Genomic DNA, 25,641 nt, shown 5'->3' with positions numbered 1-25,641 from the left:
CGTGCAGAGGTGGCGGAAATACGTCAGTTGTTCAGGGTATTGGGATTTACTCTAGACTACAAACGAAAATGCAATGTAGAGCGAAGTGGGGAGTGGGCTTTAAATCTAACGTGTCTCTTTAACACCATTTACCCAACGATTTACTCAAGCTCAACGGGACATTCGAACCAAGGAACCAATCATATCAACTAAGGAACCACTGAAAGAAGAATTCGAGGCTGGATCTATTATGAAGACCGAACCAGGATAAAGGCGAATCGTTTTCTGGCTGAGGTTTGGTCACTTTGGCGTGAAGATTGACAAGCTTTAAACAAATAGCCTGCGCATGGATGGTTTTATCTGTCAATGGATGGACAATTATTCACTTCACGGAATTGATTGCGTTGTGTGGATTATTAATGTGGAATCTCGTTTGCATTTCAAAGCCCATAAGTAACAATCAATCGGGCAATCAACATTAAAAAGAGGAGTTATTTGGGCTATTTATATTTTAATTGGATTAACTGGATCCGTCTAGCCAAGCACAACCGTTTTGGGGGGAGGTTATGGCAGTGGATTGACCATGGATTGGGCGGTGATGGAAGTAGAAGAACCGTCGGACATGATACAGCGTCATAGCTTTGTCTGGCAGCTCGCGCTGTAGCAGCCAGACAACAATTGTAACAAAGTTGCAGAACAAGTCAATATTATTGTGAGTCTTGGTGATGCCATTAGAAGGGCAGCCGCTGTTCGCATTCTAATCGAAACCATCCTTCGAAAATGTTCTTGTCTGTTTTTGTTATTGTTGGATAGATAATTCTCTCAGATCGTTGTCTGAATTGTTTATTTGATTTGTAAAACAAAGCAAGGGCTCTTCTGCGCACTGTTACTTTCCATGGACATAGAACACATTTCTCACTGTCTTGTGGTATTCGCCTCGTCTCGGAGTTATAAAATGGACGGGAAAATAAAGCGCAGCCGGAGGTCCAGATCTCAACGAGACCGCGTGCGGAGAAGGGATGCGATTGACAGGAATGATCAAAACCGGAGTCCATCATCTGGCACCGACCGGGGGCAAAGTCCGTTCAGAAAAAAGGCCCTGTGTAATTATGGAAAAATGACCAACTTGCATTATGTCCGACCCCCGCGTCCCTCTCGGAGAAAGAGACGGGGGTCAGTGTCTCAGGAGGAAGACATTATTGATGGCTTTGCCATAGCCAGCTTTATCAATCTGGAATCTTTAGAGGTAAGAACGTAGGGCTATGTGTGTGTGTATATATATATATATATTGACACATGTTTGTTTATTTGGACATGATTCATAAGTAAATAAGTCTCTTAAATCACCATGTGTGAGCCTCATGGCTCATGGTCTCTGACAGGGTCATGTGCAGTTTACCCAGTTGTCTCCATTGTGAGTTAATTTGCAATTCTTGTGTAAAGATGAATAATAACCATTGTAACAATGTGTTGGCTATCTACACTGTAATTACCTACCTGCCTATGTAACAAGTTTTTAGGGACCTTGGATATTGCTCTAAACATACTGGTTTGCAGGGTCAATATGCTGTGAGGGTGACAGCTGATGATATGCTGTTAGGTTACTGTTGATTTATCCCAACTTCAACCATTATGATGCTATGAGGTGTCACTCAGTCCATGTGTTTCTATAAATCAGACTCACTTTCATTCCAGCAGATGTGTTTCTGGAATACAGATCATTATGGGTGCACATTGGCTGGTTTGGTCAATGTCATGATAATTGCTAGTGTTTTTCAGAGAAAAACTAGTCGATTTTGAATATGTTCTGATTTGCTGGTTGTACACACATGGAAAACCAAAAAACTCTAGGCCTACGCTTGACCCATTATAAAGAAAGCTGCTCTCTTGCTCTTAAACGCTCCCAGGTGCAGTATTCATCAGCTGGTTTTAGTTTTAGTGTGCCCCCTCCTGCCTCACGGCATGTCAACACACAGGGACATGTGTTTTGAAAATAGATGCAAAAGAAGCAATAATAAAAGCATCAGAGGCTTCTATGTTCAAGCAAACCAAGTGTGTGGAATGATTGAAAATGACCTTTTCTCTCAGTGCTTTCCGCCAGATGGTGACTACCAGTAAACAGTGATTAATGGTACTTAAGTGACACTGTGTAAAAGACAAAACTGGCAGTAAAAAGCCAGAGCTGACTCAAAGTGAATGGTGCATATGTACCAGACAGAAGACTCATTATCATTATGATACTGTCAGAATCCTGTTATGACATTCACATTCTAGAAAGAGAAACCTATTGTTATACCAAATGTCACGGGTGAAAAACAAAACATAACACAATACAATCAACTCTCATTGATGGTGATGACGATCATTATCTATTACCGTCAACCCTTGCTTCTCGCAGTTGTAAACTCAAGGATTTGCTTTGCTACGTGACTACACTAGAGCGTGCCAGTAGAGGAAAGGAATGTAGAAAGAATGGAGTTTGGTATAGATGCCGGAAATGAGGTCTGAGGTTAAAACAAGTTTAGGTCTTATACATTTTGTTTTATGAGATAATATCAGTCAGTTAATAGTACCTTTATGAATGATGAAGGCTTTATGTGCTCTATGTGCTTGTTCCTCTGTGTCCAAATCACTAAACACTTCAAATGGTCCAAACACACACGCACAGTCGTGAAGAAGGCGCGACAGTGTTTATTCTCCCTCAGGAGGTTGAAAAGGTTAGGCAGGGGCCCTCAAATCCTGGAAAGGTTCTACAGCTGTACCACTGAGAGCATATTGACTGTCTGTACCACTGAGAGCATATTGACTGTCTGTACCACTGAGCGCATATTGACTGGCTGTACCACTGAGAGCATATTGACTGGCTGTACCACTGAGAGCATATTGACTGGCTGTACCACTGAGAGCATATTGACTGGCTGTACCACTGAGAGCATATTGACTGGCTGTACCACTGAGAGCATATTGACTGGCTGTACCACTGAGAGCATATTGACTGGCTGTACCACTGAGAGCATATTGACTGGCTGTACCACTGAGAGCATATTGACTGGCTGTACCACTGAGAGCATATTGACTGGCTGTACCACTGAGAGCATATTGACTGGCTTGAGAGCATATTGACTGACTGTACCATTGAGAGCATATTGACTGGCTGCATCACTGCTTGGTATGGCAATAGCACCGCCCTTGATCGCATGGCGCTACAGAGGGTTGTGCGGACAGCCCAGTACATCACTGGGACCGAGCCGCCTGCCATCCAGGACCTCTATATCAGGCGGTGTGAAAAGAAGGCCCAAAAATCATCAAAGACCCCAACCACCCAAGCCTTAGACTATTTTCTGTGCGGCGCACAGCAAGAAGTACCGGTGCATCAAGTCTGACACCAACCAGCTCTTGAACACCTTCTAACCCCAAGCAATATGACTGATAAATAGCGAACAAAATAGCTACACGGACCGAGTTTACCTTGTATCTTTATTGACCTTTTATTTCAGTATTTGCACTGTTGCCTAGCCCCCTTATCCCTATACATATCTACCTATAAAACAACCTCATTCATTTCCCTGTGGTGGCAAACGAGCCATGGCAGAGTTAGTGCGTACAAACAGATGCCATTGCTATTACACTCACACTGTACTGTAGTCACTGTAGCCATGATGGACCAGCTTACCGTACATGAATCACTGTAGAAACAGCTGCTGCATACAGCTGTTGCATATTGCCAACATGATTCCCACAACATTCTGGATGAGGATGACTGTAGACTTATGACTCCAGCTCAAAATGACCCTGACCTGGATTGTAATAGAGGAGGCTTACATAATTGTATAATGATTGTTGCAGTGAGTGAGTGCTGTAAACCTAGACAGTGTAACTCACCAGGGAGGGATTCTTGGATGTGCTGGCCCACTGTATGTTTGTTTGACTTCATTAGCTCTGTAACCAGCGTTGTCATTAGTCTAGCTTTATGTATGAATGGGTGACGCCTGCAGCAGCTCTACCCTTTAAACTGTCACACAGTCTGTTCCCTTTAATAAGGCATGCTTCTCTTCTCTAGCTCTGTAACCAGCGTGTCTGGCTTGTCATTAGTCTAGCTTTATGTATGAATGGGTGACGCCTGCAGCAGCTCTACCCTTTAAACTGTCACACAGTCTGTTCCCTTTAATAAGGCATGCTTCTCTTCTCTAGCTCTGTAACCAGCGTGTCTGGCTTGTCATTAGTCTAGCTTTATGTATGAATGGGTGACGCCTGCAGCAGCTCTACCCTTTAAACTGTCACACAGTCTGTTCCCTTTAATAAGCCATGCTTCTCTTCTCTAGCTCTGCTAATAGAGCGACTCTCTCCCCACTCTCACACTTTTATGATGATTGAGCTTCTAGGATTTCCACCAGATAGAATTTCATTAATACTAAATCTAGGATTAGTCATTTATAGTGTGAGCTGTCAGACTGTTACAAGTTGTTAATATCCTACTGCATTAAAGCCCCACGTAGACATTTTGACACCCTATTTGCGTAAATAGAAAGATATGTTTGATGTTCTCTCTGAGTCTGTCCATCAGGTGTGTACTTTACTGTACACCCCAGAGGTGATGTCCTCTAAGTAGCTGTTTGATAAGCACTACCAGTGTGTCAAAGGCTAAAGGTTCATTTAATAGGCTGCAACAGGGGGGAAACAGTCACAGAGCATTCTACGCCCATAGCTCTAAGTTAATAAAAAAAAATGTTTGTCTGTATTCAAGATTACGGCTAAACTTGTACAGGCAGTGGCACAGTGGTCTAATTTTCTCAAGAAGCATATAATTGAAATATTACAGCTGTTGATAGGTAAGTGCTTCTTTATGACAGCCAGGGCCCTGCTGCATAGTTCATGTGCGCCAGCCTCCCAGTCCTCCGGCCCAGCTCTTCAGGCAGTCAAGGGGGAGAAAGGCTGCTGCTCCACAGCTCCTTGTCTCTTTGTGGTGTTTGTCTGTCTGTTTGGATAACACTCTTTAAAAGCTTGTGTGGACAAGATTGAGGAAGTGATTGGCTTTCAGGGGCCCTACAAGGATTTTTAAACAAGTAGGTGTCACTTGTCTGTGTATGTGAAGTGAAGCTGATAACAGGCTGTGCTTTTGCTTTCATCCCTTTTTTCAAGTAGAATCAATGTTCAATATTCTAGTTCTAGGAACACTGAAATGACCTCTCCATGGCCATATTCAGTGTGCCTGAATGTGCACTCATTGACATACCCTCTATGTTATCTGGCCTGCCATCCCCCTAGTCTCCACAACAGCTAGCCTCTTATGTCCAAGGATTACCTTCTCCTCTCTTAAGCATGGTGGAAGCACAATGACTTCATTCAGCCAGCTGAACGTTTCATGTTTTACCCCTGTTCACTGCAGTTCCACATAATGGGAAAAGTCACAGTTGTAAAAGTGAATGCGTGTGCGTGTGTAAGACAGAAAACAGGCTGGCTCGGACTCAGACTCTTCCTGCCATAAAACCTCTCTCCTAGCCTTTGTTCTGCTGCTTGTCCGCTTCTGCTGTAAATAAACCACCAGTTGCCCTAAACAGCCTGGAAATGACATGGAACACCATAGTGTCTGTCTGTTGCAGTGTGCTGACAGACAGAGAGGCAGCAAGTTTTATTTAGAAAGTGAATATGTAGAACAGGGCTGGCCCCAGGCATATCTTTTTTATATATATAAAAAATAGGAACTCAATCGGGGTCTCAACTTACGGTTGAGTTTAAGAATAGTATACACCAAGTGCAATTTTGAAATCAGCAGTTTTTCTGTTGTTATGTCAGTCACTGACAGTCACTCAATTAGACATGTCAACTACCAATGTTTTGATTCAGCTAAACTTATAGTAATCATGGCCGAATACCAACCCTGGCACATAGCGCACGTGCCCAGGGGCCCTGACCTCCCGGGAGCCCCCATTGTTTTTGTTAGTCATTCTCACTCAGATATTATATTAACATGGTAGAAGTAATGGCAAACTTTGTAGAATTGTTTGTTGTATATAGCTACATTTTCTCTCCGCCTCATGGCAAAATGTGTAGAATTGACAAAAACTTCCATTAAAAAACCTGCAGCATTTTCTCTATGCCCCATGGCACAATATGTAGAAGTGCAGGAAATTAGCTTTAAAACTGCAAAATGTCTCTCCACCAAATGGCAAAATGAGTCGAATTGTATGAAATTTGTTATACAGTTTTTACATTTTCTCTCCACCCCATGGCAAAATGTGTAGAATTGTAGGAAATGAAATGAATTTTTTTCGCACCGCCGTCAAAAGGGAGGCCACTAAAATGTTTTGCCGCGAGGTGGGGGGCTCCTGAACCAAATCTCACTTAGGGTCCCCAAAAGGCTAGGTCCGGCCCTGATGTAGACTTTGCTGCTATTTACTGCATGACCTCAATCCACTGGCTAAATAATGACTGTTGGCCCCATTTTGTGGATAGATACTATTTAGCCCTGATAAGTAGGGCTATCTGCTGAATATGGTACAGTTCCAAATGTAGTTTAGTTCCAATTCAGGGGCAGTGCAAACAACACTCTTTTGTTTTACACTGTCTTTCTATCTCTGTCCTTCTGTTTTTGGCCTCCCCTTTGTGTCTGTTGGATGTTGAGCTCTACTGCTTTGTAGTTAGGTTAGGGTTCCACTACAATGCCCATAGCTGAGGAGATTATCCCAGTATAATGTCTGGAGGCCACTGTGAATAGGCTCTCTGAGGAAAAGGCCTGATTAGTTACTGATGGTGTGTAATCTAATTGTCTTAGTACCTGGCAGGCGAGGAGAGCAGAGGCATTAATCAAGCTACTATATACAGCTGTCAAGGATAGCATGTTTTATTACATGTCCTTTTTACCCAAATATACACTGAGTGTACAAAACATTAGGAACACCTTCCTAATTTTGAGTTTCGCCCCTTTTGCCCTAAGAACAGCCTCAGTTTGTCGGGGGATGGACTGCAAGGTGTCAAAAGCGTTCTACAGGAAGGTTGGCCCACGTTGACTCCAATGCATCCCACATTTGTGTCAAGTTGGATGTCCTTTGGGTGATGGACCCTTCTTAATACACACGGGAAAAACCCAGCAGCCTTACAGTTCTTGGCACACTCGTACCAGTCCCCCTTGCACCTACTACTATGCCCTGTTCAAAGGCACTTAGATATTTTGTCTTGCCCACTCACTCTCTGAATGGCACACATACACAATCCATGTCTCAGTTGTCTCAAGGCTTAAAAGTCCTTCTTTAACCCGTCTCCTCCCCTTCATCTACACTGTTTGAAGTGGATTTGTGACATCAATAGGGATCATAGCTTTCACCTGGATTCACCTGGTCAATCTACATTGTCATTGAAAGAGCTGTTCCTAATGTTTTGTACACTCTGTGTATGTTGTTGCCCAGATTTACCCTCTACCACAGTAGCATGTGATAAGTACTTTGAGGTAAGATATGAAAATACATTTTTTCTCAATAATCTTGTCTGAAGAGTGAGTGTAATGAGGCTCACAAGAATTCCTGATGTTATGTCGTTGCCTAGATCAGCTTTTGTCAGCTGAACATCTAGTCAAGCTTCTGATCATAATCACTTGTCAGACTGTCTCCATCTCATTTTCCTGGGCTGCCAGTGCAAATAGCATATTGAGTTGATGTAAGTCAGACAGGATTCTGATGACGAATGATATTGACCGATTTAGCGTACCTCACTCTTATGAATGGCAACATCAGTCTATAAAATCAGTGAGTGTCCTTGAATGGGTCTATACTAGGATGAAGAGTTGTAGCTGTGCTGTACTACACAGAGAAAGAGAAGCTCCACGATGAAATCACTAATCGCTTCACACAGGTATGTGGGGAATTTCTTCCTCTGAGAATGGAACACAGCAGCTGTCCAGGGACTGTAGATAGTCTAGATACTGTGCTATGTGGACAGAATGTACTGTAGTGTTTACAAATGAATCTAGGTGATAATAATAAACTGGATCCATTTCAGCCCCCTCGTCTTTATCATTACTGTAGGTTGAGACAAGAAAAGTGACATTTATGTTCTATTACAATTTCATAATGTTTATATTTTTGGCCACCAGTACCCCTTTAAATATGTTTGACATTTATGTGACAAAGTACACATTTAGACTTGTACGGCAGAGCCATGGCAGTGTGAATTTATTCATGACTTAAGTCCATTACTGGTAAATAGATTGCCCGACTCCCATAATTCAGTGGCAGGACCTGCTGTGACCTCAGGCTGTTGGACAGGCAGAACCTGTCGTGGGAATAGAGTGTTAAGTGTCTAATTACCTCTACCACTTATTTGTGTGTCACACACATTGTGGGAAATGACACGCCAACTCCATTTCAGCATTCAAATAATCCAGTCATTATGAACCTATTGTATCTGCAACCTCTCTACAGAAGTCAGGGCCATTTAAAGTGAATCATGTACCAGAAGATGGTGGCCTATAGTTGCTTGTGATCGAACAGTTCAGAATGACAGAAAGAGGTCTAGCTGGGAATGGATGGAGTGCTTGATCTATGGATAGGCTGTTTGCAGTATTATCTCTGTTGTGGTCAGGAGGATAAAGACATAAATAATCATGCATATCAATTCAGATTATCTACAGCCATGACTGTATCTCCTCATGCCTCTATAGGACTTACGCTGTTTAACAGCTAAGCAGCACCTGTGTTATCTGTTGACCTGTAGCTTTACACACAGCTTAGGAATCCATCATGTACTGTATCTAATGGAGCAACGCCCATGAACATCAGATCTGCTGGGTCCACATTCATACACTGTAGTGCTTTAATACATGAACATAGGAAGGAATATATTTCACTATAACAGATTTATTACTCTAATAAAGGCATGTTAGCCGATGCTATTAACTTTATACAATTAACTGACTGACTCTCTGTTGTAACCCTGCATGTGTTGTACCTTTGCAGAGCAGTTAATGGAGGCTGAAGCAGCACTTATTGTGCCATTAGCTGATTGTATGCCCTTTGCACTGTCTTCCCGCAGACACAAATTGGATTTGAATAGCTTAACATCCCCCCTTGTTTCTCTGGCCACTTGTATGTCATGTCCTTTGTGGAACATTTGCAGGCCATACCCAGGGCATGTTCAGATGCCTAGTGAGAGCTCATATGTAACGTCTGACTGCAGAGGCTGTGGAACATGAGCTGTTAATAGCTTGATTCTCATGAACTCTGTTAATTGAGGATAGACTGTGTTATAACATGCATGTTACTGCTATATTCACTGGTGGCTTCATAGATGGTGAGAGGGAATGGATGGAGGTACAGCTGTGATAGTGGAACTAGATGAGAGCCTTCCAGCCACTGAATCCTTTGTAAGCCACTGGACTTTACCTGGGATTTAGATCCAGTGTTCTTTCTCAAAGCCATTCACACCCCAAACCCTAACCTGGATTTAGCTGGATTCACCCCATTGTATTCAGTGTAGCTGGCAAAACGTATCTACCCCAGATTATTTTCACCCACACTCTCTCATCCTCCCCTTGTTTGGTATTTGGTTTTTGGATATTTCTCCCCCTATCCCCCTGCCTCTCCACAGATGTGTACACCTGATGCTAATTCAGAGTCAAGCTGACAGTGATTGTTTTTATCAGAGTCTTGGTAACAGTCCAGGGAGCTGGAGAAACAGAATAAGACATCATTTACCTCACGCCGTTAGTCTTTCAGCAGAATGAATATTAATATCACTATGGCAATGGTTCTGGAGATTAGCTCAAGGTAGGGCTTTACACTTGTACCATTAGATCAGTTGTTTTCATGGATAGCTGAAGCTGCAGGCAGGGGGGACGCTCAGCGGGGAATGCTCACAGTTCACACTTGATGATTAGTTCGTTTCCATTGAACAATAATACCTAAAAAGCCACCAGCGTAGGGGTTAATTTTAGGGGTTAATTTATTGCATCGCTCCATTCAAAAAAATATATATATATATTTCACCTTTATTTAACCAGGTAGGCAAGTTGAGAACAAGTTGTCATTTACAACTGTGACCTGGCCAAGATAAAGCAAATCAGTGCGACACAAACAACAACACAGAGTTACTCATGGAATAAACAAACATACAGTCAATAACACAATAGAAAAGTATATATACAGTGTGTGCAAATGAGGTAAGATAAGGGAGGTAAGGCAATAAATAGGCCATTGTGGCAAAATAATTACAATGTATCAATTAAACACTGGAGTGATAGATATGCAGAAGATGAATGTGCAAGTAGAGATACTGGGGTGCAAAGGAGCAAAAAAATAAACAACAGTATGGGGATGAGGTAGTTGGATGGGCTATTTACAGATGGGCTATGTACAGGTGCTCTGACAGCTTGTGCTTAAAGTTAGTGAGGGAGATATGAGTCTCCAGCTTCAGTGATTTTTGCAATTAGTTCCAGTCATTTGCAGCAGAGAACTGGAAGGAGAGGCGGCCAAAGGAGGAATTGGCTTTGGGGGTGACCAGTGGAATATTCCTGCTGGAGGGCGTGCTACGGGTGGGTACTGCTATGGTGACCAGTGAGCTGAGATAAGGCGGGGCTTTACCGAGCAAAGAGTTATAGATGACCTGGAGCCAGTGGGTTTGGTGACAAATATGAAGCGAGGGCCAGCCATACAGGTCGCAGTGGTGGGTAGTATATGGGGCTTTGGTGACAAAACGGATGGCACCGTGATAGACTGCATCCAATTTGCTGAGTAGAGTGTTGGAGGCTATTTTGTAAATGACATCGCAGAAATCAAGGATCGGTAGGATAGTCAGTTTTATGAGGGTATGTTAGGGAGCATTGTTGAATGATGCTCTGTTGCGAAATAGGAAGCCGATTCTAGATTTAATTTTGGATTGGAGATGCTTAATGTGAGTCTGGAAGGAGAGTTTACAGTCTAGCCAGACACCTAGGTATTTGTAGTTGTCCACATATTCTAAGTCAGAACCGTCCAGAGTAGTGATGCTGGATGGGCGGGCAGGTGTGGGCAGCGATCGGTTGAAGAGCATGCATTTAGTTTTACTAGCGTTTAAGAACAGTTGGAGGCCACCGAAGGAGAGTTGTATGGCATTGAAGCTCGTCTGGAGGTTTGTCAACACAGTGTACAAAGAAGGGCCAGAAGTATACAGAATGCTGTCGTCTGCGTAGAGGTGGATCAGAGAATCACGCACAGCAAGAGCGACATCATTGATGTATACAGAATAATAGACATTTGTGTCTTAGATTACCTGTAACTGATTTTTGTTTGTGTTTATTGCTTGCCTCCACTGTGCTTGATGACATGTGTATCAACACCAATGGTAAACCCCCCGCAGGTCACTGGTGTTATTCCGGGCACGGGGCATTTAGCTCAGACTGCCAGACCCCACATCCACAGCCTGACAATGGGCAGCAGCTGGCCGCCCACATTCTAGTCTCACAGGCCTGCCTCATAGGATATGAAAGCCTGCTCTCATATACTAGACATAACATAGTAAACATAAATCTGGGACACTTACATTTGGTGTGGTTACATAAGACAGATGGTTACTTTAAGGCAAAAAACAAAAGTAGGGTGGTTAGTCGTGGGTGGAGGGGTGGGCGTATAGCACGTACGTCTAGCAACCTAAAGGTTGCGAGTTTGAATTTTATCATCGACAACTTTATCATTTTAGCTAACTTTTCAACTACCTACTACTTTTGAGCTACTTTGCAACTACTTAGCATGCTAGCTAACCCTTCCCCTAACCTTAACCCTTTAACCTAACTCCTAAACTTAACCCTAACCCCTAGCCTATCTAACATTAGCCAGCTGGCTAACATTAGCCACCTAGCCACCTACTGTAGCTAGAATTCATTAACATATCATACGTTTCGCAAGTTCGTAACATATAATATGATTTGCAAATACGTAACATATTGTATGTTTTGCAAATCATAATGTATAATACAAATAGTATTCTTAACATGTCATACAAAATGTGTAATGGAAATCCACAAATTAATACATACCATACAAAACTTAACATATAATACTAAATGGAGTGTCTCGGATTTACGTACAACATAATACGAAATGCTCTGAGACCAGGTTGGATATGACCTCAATACACAGAACCATGCCCAGAAGCATCATGAGTATGGTTTTATTTCAATTTTTTTTGTCTTTAAGATGGGTTTTTATTGAATTCTTAGAGGTTTCAGCAAGGATTCCCTTGCCGCCTTGTCACATTGACTCATTCTAAGCATTATCATCATCCACACCAAGGTCTCTTTCTTTCTGTGCTGTAGATATTAAGCCTCTTTTGTGTTTGTTCTTTCGTAGGTGGCTCTGAGGAAGACCTCAAAGAGCCTGAGGTTGCAGGAGGGTAAGGAGAAGTGGGAGAGCCAGATGCTGAAGAACCGAAAGGCTTCTGAAAGGGCTGAGATCCCTGTGAATGTATTCACTGACAATGGAGCTGACTTTGAACATGAGCAGTATGGAGAGAAGGAGCAGGGGAAGGTGAAAAACAACTCAAAGAAGAACAAGCAGGTAGCCTATGGATCTGTGGTATTAACCTTCATTATATTTCGAATGAATATGCTCTACTACAAACCAAAACCTGTCTACCTGGTAATGTGTGTGTCCACATGTGTAAGGGTTTTGCCCAGTGAAGTAATGAGGTCTTACAGTTGAGGTATTATTTTTGGTTGTTTGTGTAGCTTAGAGTCTAGGCTTGTTTATTTTGAGTTCTTTCTTTCTGTTGCAAGTATCTTTCAATCCCACAGTTCTATTTTTCTAATGGTGATCCTGTTTCAATCAGTTGTAAACAAACTGTCTCCATTATTAGGTGTTCATTGTTGGCACCAGCCAGTCAATGAACTCTATCAGGTTAATTCCCGAAGCTTCCCATCCTGGTCTAGTAATTGCCTTGCACAAGCCTGTCTGTTGTGCATGAAGTCAGGAGGGAGCCACACAGGAAACGAGGGCCAATAAAGAGCTATGATGAGATAAGGTGCTTTGTGAAGAGATTCCTCCTCAGCCCAGGATGTGTCTGTGTTTGTAACATAGAACACACCAGATACACACACAATTAGGCTCGCTTCCATATCAGTCTCTGGCCTAGCCAATTCCCCTACCCTTATCTCTGTGTGTAGACCAGATACTATTTGTTGTAAGGTATCGCCTTGTAAGGTATCGCCTTGTAAGGTATCGCCTAGATAGCCCCTGGCTTGTGGATGTTTCCTCTACTGAACAGTATGCAAAACAGTATGTTGGATAGTAGCCTCCTTTGCAATAGAGGAGAGATCTATGATCATGTTTGTTTCAAAGAGTCCTTTGTTCCTTGAATTGATTGTTTATCTAAGCACATTGTAAGTAGATGGAATCTACTTTACGAAATGGATGAAACCTACGCACACTTGATTCAAGCAGTTCAATTGTGTCATTGAAGAAACGTCTAAGGTGTTCTCTAGAAAGTAGAGGGACTTAAGATAACATCATCTCTTCTGTTTCACCTCATCACCAGAAAGATAGTGTATTTTACTGCAGCTCATTGCACATTGACACAGCACACTGGCTGTGTCAAATCAAGGCAGGACTTTTGCTGAAGGATGCTAGTTTGACATATTCGCAACCACTGTGAAACATCATCTATGCTATTTAAATAAATCGGTTTCACACGAACACCCACACACAGAAATAGATAGTGTCCTGGGCTGGACTGTCAAAGCAGGGAAGTGTAGCAGCCAGCAGAACACTACAGGAACGGGCTGAATGCTACAGTAGCAGTAGCTTTAAAGCAGGGCTGCCCAACCCTCTTCCTGGAGATCTACCGTCATGTGGGTTTTCAGTCCAACCCTAATTTAACACACCTGGTTCTACTTATTAGCTGCTCAACAAGACCTTAACTAACTGAATCAGATATTCTAAATTAGGTTTGGACTAAAAACCTACAGGACAGTAGATCTCCAGGAAGAGGGTTGGGCAGCCCTGCTTTAAACCATCAAACCTCAGATCAATACCACATTATTATACTGTTCCTGTGTCATCATCACCACGTGCTAAGCTTTCAGTCAATATCATTTCTGTCTTGTTTTGTCCAGAAACAATTAGTTATTTCCTGAATAAATGTTTGAATATGCATTATGCTTCATGGATCTGTCATTTAAGGTTTCCATTGCAACACAATTGTGTGTGTGTGTGTGTGTGTGTGTGTGTGTGCATTTGTGCCTGTGTGTATGTGTGTGTGTGTGTGTGTGCGTGTGTTTATGTGTGCGTGCGCCCATTTATGCATGCGCTGTGTACCTGCACCCATGTTGCCGTCGGCTCTCAGATGGGCCAGAGCATGGCCTAGTGCTAATTGCCCATCACGGGCAGTCAATGAGTCTGGGCATCAACTCTGCTTGTTTTAAATCAGGTTAACTGTGTCATTGAAATGGATGTCCTCACTGACGTGTAATCACTCACTGATGTCTGTAATACTGTAGCGCCCTCTGGTGGTCCAGATTCTCTTCTGGGCTGATAAATGTACTGTCTAACAATTCAATATAATATAGATAACCATGGACTCAAAGAACGGAAGATAATTAGTCTATCATGTCCCTCAGGTGAAGGGGCTTCTAGGAAGGCAAGACAGAGCTGAAGTCACCAAAACACAGGGCACACATCAGAGAAGCAACTCCAAAGGACACCATAGTGAGGTATGAGCAGTGTTGTCTGGATAAAGACATGTTTGTGTGCAACAACATCCTATTGAGTGATTACAGAAGGCCTTTATCAGAATCTATCATAAGCCCTTTGCTCATTAACATTATCCTTCCTTTCCACAGAGTTCATTTTCTGGTCGGGGATATTCGGTGAGTGACTTCAATTCTTTCTGACAGAATTAATGTCCAGGATCTGCCTATAGTCATTCTCAGAGTATGAGGGCAAAACCGGGTCAGTGATTATCTTTACCATTTTGAGAACAAGAACAGTCTGTGACAAAATGTTCTCAAAAGCTAACAGGCTGATATTTAGTAATGTAGCTAAACAGGTGTCATGTCAACATGGATTAGTGATTTGTGGATCTGAGTAACCTTGACATGTTGACAGTGAGCAGGGCTTGAGTCATTAGGGGAGTGAGGCAGAGAGACACGTGTTGTCAGTGGTTTCAGTATAAATTGACTGGCTGATACAGTAGCTCACAGTTGTGCAGCTGTGTCGTCTGGCATGATGAATCCCTTAGAGCAGACAGATCAGTTCACACAGCAGTTAAACACATGTCTGGTACTAGGAACGAGGTAACAGACATAATGTATAATAATATCCTCTCTCTCTCTCTTGATTTGTAAACACTGTTTTTGTGATATTACTACTAGACATAACCACAGTTTTTAGTCCTAATCTAACCAGGATTATTAGTTGATCTCAATGGATCTCAATGTTTCTTTATGCAGGCATTATTTGTAAATACAGCACATATTTATCAAGATTTCATTGAACATACTAAATTAAATGATTGGAGTCAAGTTTCTTAATCCACAATCTTGTTTTCATGGAATAGGATATTGTAATGAAAGCTTAGTTAATGAAGATAAATACTGCTGTGGATGCTTACTGTAAACACCCATCAGTCACTCGTATGACTACTGCCTCTAGTCTCGCGGTATCCTCTGCTGTTCTCTCCCTGCCAATAGAGTAGGAGTAAACACGGCAGTGTCACTCAAAACACAGGTCATGACCTTGAATCAAGGTCTCCTTATAATCTCTAGACAAATAATAACACTTTTTGTTCCTGTGGGTAATATTGATATGACTGTGGAGGCAGATAGCAGAAATGTGAACAACTCACTTCCAGTTTGAGTGTTTGTGATTGATGAAGGTGTTGATACATTCTCTTGAATTAATGCAGTGTTTTACATCCTTTCTCTCGCAGTGTGACAGTGAGAGTGACATCGATGACAAGGCAAGATAAACATTCTCACTTTTCACAACTGTTATCACTGATAATAAGGTATCAGTGCTCTACTATTCTGTCATTCAGCCATGTGTAACAGCTTCTGTTCCTCTCCTCACCCCAACCTGGGCTTCAACCAGAAATTATCTGCACATCGACAACGGTAACCCTGAAGCATCGTTACCTATCGCTCCACAAAAGCCACGTCCCTTGTAGAGCAATGGAAACAACTACTTCAAGGTCTCAGAGCGAGCGACGTCACCGATTGAAACGCTACTAGCGCGCACCGCTTACTAGCTAGCCATTTCACACCGGTTACACATGTATTCCCATCTGCGCTGTCAGCTGGCCAGGCTTTATTGTACTGAGAGGAAGGGGGTCCTCCAAATGCCAGGCAGGGTTGTGATGGGAGTCAGGTCTTTTGGCTGACCTTTTTATTTACATCAGGGCAGCGTAAACAGTGTGTGTGATATCTTTAGTCTTGTGTTTTATTACTGGTTTGTGAGTGTTAGGTTCAGTCTGTGTGTCCCGAGGACATTATACTAATTTAAACTTGTTATAAATATCTATATGTTAATAATACCAGCACTCTTTGATTTCATTATTGGATTTGATCTAAGGAATTTGCGGAAGTTAACTTGATTACACTGTGAACATCATTAGGCCTTTTTACGAAGGTCAAGATGTTCTGATAATAACAACTAGTCTCTGTTATTTCCTCCATATGATATATTTACTTTGTCAGCAACCTCAAATTAAATCTGGAGGCTCCAAAACTGAAATTGAACTCATGAGGTCATATGAACCAGATTACAGTATTGTGGCATTTTGCTAGGTTGTTAATCAACAGAGGGATTCTAGGAATAGCTGTAAATAAGGTCCTTACCTTTGCAACACCAAGGGAACCTCATGATGGTTTACCACAGCTGAATTTCAGCTGAGTTCAGACCCAGTAAATCAACAATTTGATGTAGCAATTGAGTCTGCTCTGTTTGATTCGTCTTTATTTGATGCCATTAGTCCATAATCAGGTGGTTTCACAGCGTCCGTATGACTTTGCAAAGAACATCAAGTTTAAAGATGAGAAATACACAGAACATCATATATTCTCACCACATATATTATTTAAATGAAAATGGCTGATTAGTCTAGTTTGTGTGTGTGTGTGTGCGCGTATGTGTGTGTGTCCTTTGCTGCCTGTTATTAGAATCTGGCCAATATTCAGCAATTTAATCAGAAACATATGGTTGGTAATGTAATTTATTGATTGTAATAAGATACTCACTAACTTAATTTGTCTCATCCACTTTCTAATGAGTTTTTCACAAGGTAAATGTCATGGACATTTATGTATATTTCTAGTGAGTGCTCTTACAAGGAAGATATGACTGATTACATGAATTACCTCTTAATATGTAATCTATGTTGAGATGCTTTTTACTATCCTGTCAAAAACATACTTGCATTGAGCTGTCACGTAATACATTAAATTATTTAAGAATGGTTTCGATTGAATCTCATTCAGTTTCATTTCGAAACTTTCCCTCGTGTCATTGGACTGGGTTCACCAAGATGTATGTCTCACCTTTTGTCCGTCTGTTCTCATTTACATTCATTGGAAACTTGAACACACCCCCTTGAGTGACGAAGTGCACATCGAGTCTGGGAGTGGAACAAGAGCCAGTATACAGAACAGTCCTGTTGATAGAGAGCTGATAAAGATGGAAAAGCAACCACTTTTCTGGACAGTTCCACTACCGGCACCTTCAGAATCCTAATTTAGCCTCTAGCTAGGCTAACATATTTGTTATTTCCTTTCTTTTCTCATTCTAACTCAGGTTTCAGGGATTGTGTCTGATAAACTCTTCACACTAAGGAAAACTACTGGTAAGAATATTTCCTCTGGATTCTGGGGTATTCAGTGTGTATGCTTTTGACTCTCTGTCCTCGTTTAGCTGTTGCTATTTACAGAATAGATATGTGTCTCTCTTAGTGACAAGATTTTGACATGCTTTTTATGGCATTCCATTTCTGTTCACTCGAATAAGGGAATAATCCTCTTTAAAGCCACACAGTGGTCAAGTTGTTGGCAAAGTGTTATGGCCTTTGCCATTTTAGGATCCTCACACACTTGCTCTTAATTACACAATGTGGGTATAATGTTACTCTTCCATGTGGAAAGTCTCTGCTCTAGAGGGATTTATTATATTTAAAGTAAAACCGAATAATGATGCAATGTTTTGTCAGATATATTTGTGCAATTGAGTTGAGTGATTTGAAATAGTTGATAAATGTTTTCTACAAAACATTTTAGCTATGAATTGGATTGAACCTCTACTCCCAGTGGCTTAGATGCTTTGTTGGGGCTAGGAACGGGTTAGTCACACTTCATGCTCAATGAGACTATTGGCTCAAGCAATTTTGTAATCTACTGCAATGTTCCCTATTATCATCCCTATTATCATCCCTATTATCATCCCTATTATCATCCTTAGTATCGCCATCAATTCCATATTGTGATCTAAATACAGCTGAAATTCACAAGAGGTTGGTGGCACCTTAATTGGGGAGAACGGGATGCGGTAATGACTGGAATTAGTGGAATTGTATCAAATAAATCAAACACATGGTTTCTAGGTGTTTGATGCCATTCCATTTTCTCCGTTCCGGCCATTATGATGAGCCTCCCCTCTGCAGCCTCCTGTGCTGAAATTCAACAATGAAATACAATTTTCACCCAAAAGAATGGTGCTGAAAGCAACATCACTGAATGGTATTGTTCCCATTCAGCAGTCTTTACCCGACTGAGGTGTTTGGCCGTATAGGGGCAGCTTGATAGATTGTGTTCCCTTCAAAACCCACGATTTCTCAAACTAAAACTCATTTGGCCTGTAAAAGCCAAGAGGAGACGCACATCCAAGGTCAGGCAGCATAAAACCTGCTCTAATCCCACTGGCTGGCTGGCGGTGAGAACCTTTTAGAGCTGAGCTAGGGGTTTAATATGTCTTGTGTGAACGTGATTAGGAGCTCCCCATTTAACTCTCACTACCTCCAAGCTGCTTGTGGTGGGCTTTAGACAGGGCATTTGTTGTTTGCTTTGGAGGTCTCTTCAGTCTCCCAATAAGCCGTCTGGAGTTCAGCCTATTGAACGTTATGATTACAAATAATGGTAAACACACCACTCGTCTCTCCACAGGGCCCTCAGCTCTTGTCAGAGCTCAAAGACTGCAGGGAATAGAGACTAAGGTTGTGTTTGGTGCTGGGAAAATAGGCCGTTTGTTGAATTTAATGATCATTTTCTGGCAGTGAATGGAAGATCTATTGGTGCGACTAACAAATTGTAAGCACTTTGTAGTATGAACATGCTAATATTTCCAAGACACACTGGCTGTTACGAAGCTGCTCGTTGTTGCCTCATTGTTGTTTCTAGATGTAGGCCTAGTACAGCAGAGATTAGAAGCTATTCACCACTCTGACTGAAGGTTGTTTCAGCTAAGTATGGACACATCAATGTCAGTATTTATCTGAAGTGGGAAAGAACATTAAATGACTAAGTTTTGTCAAACTGTGGTTGATAGCCTATGTTCTCTGTTTGCTAATAGACATAGGTGTTGACCAGAGGGATGAAGCGAAGGTGTGCAGCTCTGCCAGAGTGTCAGGTCTACAACGCAGCCAAGAGCAGAGCAGCGACACGCCCCTCGATCTGCCCGCTGCCAGCCCCGCCCCTGGCGCTCTGCCCGATGCCAGCCCTGTCCCTGCAGCCCCTCTCACCACCACCCCACCTCCTGCTGTGTGTGTGAAGAAGGAGAGGACGTCCCCTCACAACCCGACCATGCCAACTCTGCCAGGGCAAGGCCTATCCCAGGTCAAGAGAGAACCATCGTCACATCACCAGGGTCATCCCCTGTACATTGGTCTCCACAACAGGTAGGACATGGCATTGACCGACCTTGTTCAAACCATTTAATAATACTATATCCTAGAGGAGGTTGATATTTATTTACAACTTTTCCTTCCTCTCCACAGCAGCATAGAGGGGTCCCACAAGCGAACCCTCCCCCCATCCCCCCACTTCGGGCGCCATTCTTCTCCCTTGCCAGCCCTCCCCCTGTCCATCTCAGAGCTGTCCGCACCCCACTTCTTCCTGCCAGGTCACGGGCATCGCCACCCTGCCATGTTCACTAGTCCTGTGGGATTAGCAACCAGCGGTATTGTAGGACGGTCCACTCGAGCAGGCTGCTCAGGTAAGTGGCATGAACAGTAAATGAGATTTAATGTACAACAGGTGTAGGTTGTGAGAAAGGGTGAGAAAAGAACTGTAGTCATCATAGAGTATGACCTTTTAACCTCGCCTCTTTCCCCCCACAACAGAGCACGACCTGCTTCGCCAGGAACTGAACAACCATTTCCTGGCACAGACTGCAGTTAGAGGGGCAGGCTCTGAGCCACCTCTACTGAGGGCAGAATTCCACCAGCACACACACCAGCACCAACATCAGCACCAACACCAGCTCACCTTCTCACCCTACCCCAACTGGTTGCCTCCTCCACCAGGCATCGTCTCTACACCCCCAAATATGGGTCACACAGCTGCCCTAAATGTAAGTCCAGCACATGGCCATTACAAACCTCTTCATATGAGTTCATGTTATTATCAAATCCCACATTCATTGTAAAGAACATTTTAGGTCACCCAGAAACCAGAGAGTTTACAGAGTGCTTTGTTTTTGCTGTTTTCCAAACTCATCTTCTTAATAGTGTAGCCTCAGGCTCAGCATCTGCCTCCTGTACTCTGGGGAAAACCCTGTGTGTGTGTTAGTTTCACATCTCAAATATCACACAGAAATATCAGATACAGTCCCCAAGAGATACATTTTTGCTTTCAGATCCATTTACACTCCACTAAAACATTTTTTACACCCACCCGGGAACATTTTGAAATATTTCAGCATAGAAAAAAATGATGTATGATCCCTGAAATGGTTGGCTGTTCCACTGGCAGTTGGTAAAGGCAGTGTAAATGGATCTCATGGCTGTTTTGACACACCAAAGCCCTGCTGTCAGGACAAATGACTGTGCCGCAGCAGAAGGAATGAGGTCATTAGTGCTTTTGATCGTGGGTAATTGCTCATGGATGCTTGTGCCGGCCTTGGCAGGGCTTCAGTTAAGGCTTAAGCAGCTGAGATATGGAAACTCTGAACATAGCCATCTGAAGTGTGTACATGCATCTGTTAAACAGTCAATGAGCTGAGATGAATGCACCGTGCTGTGCAGTCGTTGGCATGCATAGCTTCCTGGCACTTTGTGTAATGAGAGGTGTAGAACAGGACGGTCATGGTTAATGTTTTATATTTTTTATAATAATTTGTAGCATTTTTACATTTGTTTCTTCTTTGTGTATGCTTATATTATTGTCTAATATTGTTCATATTACTGACGTGTTCTCACAAAATTGTCTTTCAGTTGGAAAAGTACTCAGCAAAACTGGAAAACCCTTACCTAAGACATCAACATGTAAGTTAAAGTACTGTTTTCAAAAAGATGGCAATATGTTCCTTTGGATTACCATCAAAGGCATTATTCTGTATCATATTATGGTTCTCAAAGAAATGAAGTTATATGCCATTTACTCACAGATCTACTCTGGGCGTACAAAGTGTTTGTTTAATCTTTTGTTTCCCCTGACGTTCCACTTCATTCATTCTCATCTTAACCTGTGTGTGGTCTTGCCCAGTTCTACCCCTCCTACCCCCCAGTGATGCCAGGCATGCCAGCCCTGCACCCCCACTCAGGACCCCCAGGACCTTTCAGCTCTCTGCAAGGAGCCTTCCAGCCTAAGGTCCATACCACATCACTCCCTCTGTCTGTGTGTCTGTCTGACTGTCTGTCTGTCTCCTTTATGGCCTTGTGTTAACCACATAATAATCTAATCATGTGACTTACCATCCCTCCCTAGTCTATGGATGTAGTGACACGGCCAGAAGTCCCTCTACTACCAAAGGACCCACGGGTAGGCCTCTTCTCTATCCATTAAGTTATGAATAAAACACTGTAGTAAAGGCTCAGATATTAACCCTCTGTTCTCCCTCTGTTCACAGATAGCTGATCCATTCAGATCATCAGCTAGGGTAAGAATATGCCATTCGCTGTCATTCTGTAAGCTTGTCGACAGAATTCTAGCCCTTGGGTTTAAGACTAATCAAATGATTGTCCTTCTATTCTTGCAGAAGGCTGGCAAATGGTGTCTAATGCATGGCCAGATCGCATGGCAGATTCATCACCACCAGCAGAGAATGAAGGTGCACAAGATGCATTCATTAATTTACAAAATGCATTAATTATTTTCCAAAACCGGTAATCAGTGAAGTAATGCTTTCTGTGTCCTCCCATCTCAGCAACCCCTTCACCTCTCAATCTCTATTAAGCGTTTAATCCCTCTCTCTGTCCATCACTCTCCTCCCCACTTTATCTATCTATCTTTAGCAGAACATGCACTTTGATCCACATCAGCTGAATATGAGCAGGGTGAAGCTGGACCTGTTTAGTCGGCCAGCCGCACCAGGTCTTTCTCCTGGACTATCCTATGGCCATGACATGGCCCGACCTTTCCTGTCCTCCTCAGGTTAGCCAGCCTACGGTTATGATGATATTGTACAGTTATGGTGATATTGTACAGTGATGATGATATTGTACAGTTATGATGGTATTGTACAGTTATGGTTATATTGTACGGTTATGATGATATTGTACAATTATGGTGATCTTGTACAGTGATGATGATATTGTTATGGTCATGGGAACAACGGCTTTTATTGGTTCCTTAGCTCCTTTATGTCCCTGTATGCCCATGTTAGTGTGGTTGATTCGCTCACTACTGTACCTTCTCCCTCTACAGGTCATTTGTCTGCATCACCATTCAATGCCCCCACGCATCACGGCCACTATCAACATGCTAGCCACCTTACTGGTAAGAGCCATAGGCTGCTGGTGCAGCGTCAAAATAATGAACCCAGAGACTCTGGGTTCGCGCCCAGGCTCTGCCGTAACCGGCTGCGACCGGGAGGTCCATGGAGGCAACGCACAATTGGCCTAGCATTGTCGGGGTTAGGGAGGGCTTGGCCGGTAGGGATATCCTTGTCTCATCGCGCACCAGCGACTCCTGTGGCGGGCCGGGCGCAGTGCGCGCCAACCAAGGTGGCCAGGTGCACGGTGTTTCCTCCGACACATTGGTGCGGCTGGCTTCCGGGTTGGATGCGCGCTGTGTTAAGAAGCAGTGCGGCTTGGTTGGGTTGTGTATCGGAGGACGCATGACCTTCAACCTTCTACGAGAGTTGTAGCGATGATACAAGATAGTAGCTACTAAACAATTGGATACCACAGAATTGGGGAGAAAAAGGTGTAAAAAAAATCAAATTAAAAATAAATAATGATGTATGAAGTACAAGACAACAGCCATTAAGAGGTGCTCCTCTTGTGATGCTCCTCAGATCCATTTGATCGAGCTAGTCACTATGGAAACCTTGGACAACTGGCAACTAATGCATTTGGCGGCCTGGGTGCCCCATCTCTTGGTAGGTTTTCGCTCTCAGATAGTTAATGCAACCTACTGTTTCAACTCAATTGGTGAACTGATTGATTTTATTGAAATTACATAAATCTTTTAGGCCCAGGCAGCCCGTTTGGTGACAGGCAGGGCCATGGGTTGCCAGGTTTTGTCAGCCACCCTCAGGAAGCCTGGAACCGCCTGCAACGAATGCCCCCCTCCTTCCCCATGCCTCCAGCACAGTCCAGGCCTGCTGATGTGGCCCGCAAGCTCACAGTCCAGAGCATCGAGAGGGAAAGGGAAGCTAAGAAAAGGGATCACTCTGCTACCAAGGAGGAGTCAGAGAGAGACGGGTGTGTGACAGCCCTAGCACAGAGATGGCATTTCCCAACCTGAAAGGCCTTCAAAAGTTGTGATTTTATATTTTGAAACAGCATCTAACATTCAAAGAATTGCCTATTTCTCCAACCACATAGAGGCTAGATATCATATTTCCCAGCTGTTAACCTCCGCACCTCTGTCCTCTCCATAGAAATTCTCTGGAAAGAAGCCATCAATCCACCCACACATCCTCAGGCTTTCAGATTAGTAATCTGATTGGCAGCAGCAGCCCAGAAAGGAAGAGGAGTAGCCCAGATCAGGGTCGTCGTCAGGCTGAGAGGGACGGCACCTCGCTGGGGAGAGTCCAGGTGAAGCAGAGCTCCTCTCCAGCGCTGGAGGTGCAGGATAGGGGATCCTCAAACCCTTATAACACAGTGAAGAATCACCAATCCAGTGAGAGCACACAAACCCTGAAGGGACCTTTAAACATAAAGCAGGAACACAGAGATGAGCCAGAGGTTATGGCTGGGCCACTAGAAATGACCCTCTTACTCCCACCAGGCCACTCTCAGGCTCCACACCCCTCATCAAGGCACAGCCACTTCCCCGTCGCAGGCATGCTTCAGAGCAGCCATCTACCTCACTCTCTACCACTCTCCATGAGCCCCATGCACCCAGTGAGCAGCCTCAGTGCAATGGAGCGTGCCCGTGTCCAGCCCTTCATGGGGGTCAGTTCACTAGCCACAGGTCGAGACCACCGTGTGCCCCTTCACCTCTCGGGCCCCTGGGATCCACTACGAGACCCCTACAGAGGTCTGTACCTGCAGAGCCAGCAGGTACATACGACCTATGACCCTGAGAAAGGCCACAGACAGCGGGAGCAACACCCCCACCCACAGCCGCAGCAGCACCTACAGGACAGTCACCGACAGGCAGAGGAGAGGGCCAGGTTGCACCAGCTCCAGGGGTCTCCCATGGAGGGCCACCTAGCACACACACCCACCTTTACGTCCTCCCTGGGTGGGGTGATGTACCCCAGGCTCAGCCCCTCAGCTCCACACAGTGGCCATCTGAACAGGACTCCTCCCACTGCTACTCTCAGTGCCCCACCTCCTCTGGTGCCCACCTCCACCACATCCCCTGGCATACCTTCCACTCCTCGAAAGACCACACCCACCAGTGCCCCACCCTCTGGGGACCCAACCCCATCCTGCAATCCTAAAGAGGTGGAGGCACAGTAGCATGGAAGTCTCTCAGATATAAGAGACAAGACTCTATACAGTACACACTCAACTTGACGACTTTATGTAAAAATAGTATATGGTAGATTATATGTTAATAAATAATAAGTTTAAGTAGTGAGTCTGCATAGAAACCGTTGAATAAGTTGAATAACTATTGTTGGATAATGTTATTTGATAGTAATATATGAGTATTTTGTAAGATTTATATTCCCTCTGTGTACAGAAATAGATTTTATGAATTTGTACATTTGTGTAATTAATGCATTACCTTTGTTTAATACACATTTATTACACATTATTTATCAATAGGTAAAACTGACAAAATATGTTCTCCTCTTGATTGATAGTTTTTAGGTTAATGTAACTATGTTTCTTACCTGAAAATGACTTTCACTTTGTGGAAATATTCACATAACCTGTCATTTGTTTCTATAAAGAATGTCTATTTAAACAAAAATTGAATTACTTGGCAATTCATTGTCTTATTTTCACTTGCATTTGCAGTACTCCTTAAATTATCATAATTGTTCTATTTTTTTGTATTATAGTATAATTTATCATAGCATGGGCTTGTATGTACATTGGGGTCCGATTGATAAAGATGAGCAAAAATGACTGTATAAAATAAATATGAATTGATATTTA

At 43.1% G+C, this 25,641-nt stretch overlaps 1 protein-coding gene across 4 annotated transcripts; it reads left to right on the top strand.

Annotated features, from left to right (window-relative positions):
• The first annotated feature begins 12 nt into the window (after window positions 1-12).
• Window positions 13-25,641, top strand: LOC115105838 (autism susceptibility gene 2 protein-like). Of its 4 annotated transcripts, none has more exons than XM_029628262.2 (19): window positions 13-1,225; window positions 12,294-12,500; window positions 14,558-14,650; window positions 14,780-14,806; window positions 15,868-15,897; window positions 17,727-17,775; window positions 19,491-19,815; window positions 19,918-20,132; window positions 20,260-20,489; window positions 21,352-21,402; window positions 21,623-21,727; window positions 21,845-21,898; window positions 21,987-22,016; window positions 22,116-22,187; window positions 22,372-22,510; window positions 22,784-22,855; window positions 23,376-23,459; window positions 23,553-23,784; window positions 23,964-25,641. In XM_029628262.2, the coding sequence occupies exons 1-19, from the start codon at window positions 875-877 to the stop codon at window positions 24,991-24,993; spliced, it is 3,396 nt and encodes a 1,131-aa protein (XP_029484122.2). In that variant the 5' UTR covers window positions 13-874; the 3' UTR covers window positions 24,994-25,641. The 4 variants fall into 4 exon arrangements, with proteins under 4 accessions (XP_029484122.2, XP_029484121.2, XP_029484120.2 ...); XM_029628261.2 differs by having other exon boundaries at window positions 19,915-20,132; window positions 22,375-22,510; XM_029628260.2 differs by having other exon boundaries at window positions 19,915-20,132.

The sequence above is a fragment of the Oncorhynchus nerka genome, linkage group LG22, assembly GCF_034236695.1.
Source record: "Oncorhynchus nerka isolate Pitt River linkage group LG22, Oner_Uvic_2.0, whole genome shotgun sequence".
Classification (NCBI taxonomy): domain Eukaryota; kingdom Metazoa; phylum Chordata; class Actinopteri; order Salmoniformes; family Salmonidae; genus Oncorhynchus; species Oncorhynchus nerka.
This window is presented reverse-complemented; position numbering and strand designations above follow the sequence as displayed.

What these genes read in the sequence shown, in the direction of transcription:
- LOC115105838 (XM_029628260.2), top strand. Translation starts at nt 875, where the DNA reads ATGGACATAGAACACATTTCTCACTGTCTTGTGGTATTCGCCTCGTCT. An exon ending in CACTCGAGCAGGCTGCTCAG is followed by an intron (nt 20,133 to 20,259) that starts GTAAGTGGCATG and finishes CCCCCACAACAG; the next exon opens with AGCACGACCTGCTTCGCCAG. An exon ending in CTTACCTAAGACATCAACAT is followed by an intron (nt 21,403 to 21,622) that starts GTAAGTTAAAGT and finishes GGTCTTGCCCAG; the next exon opens with TTCTACCCCTCCTACCCCCC.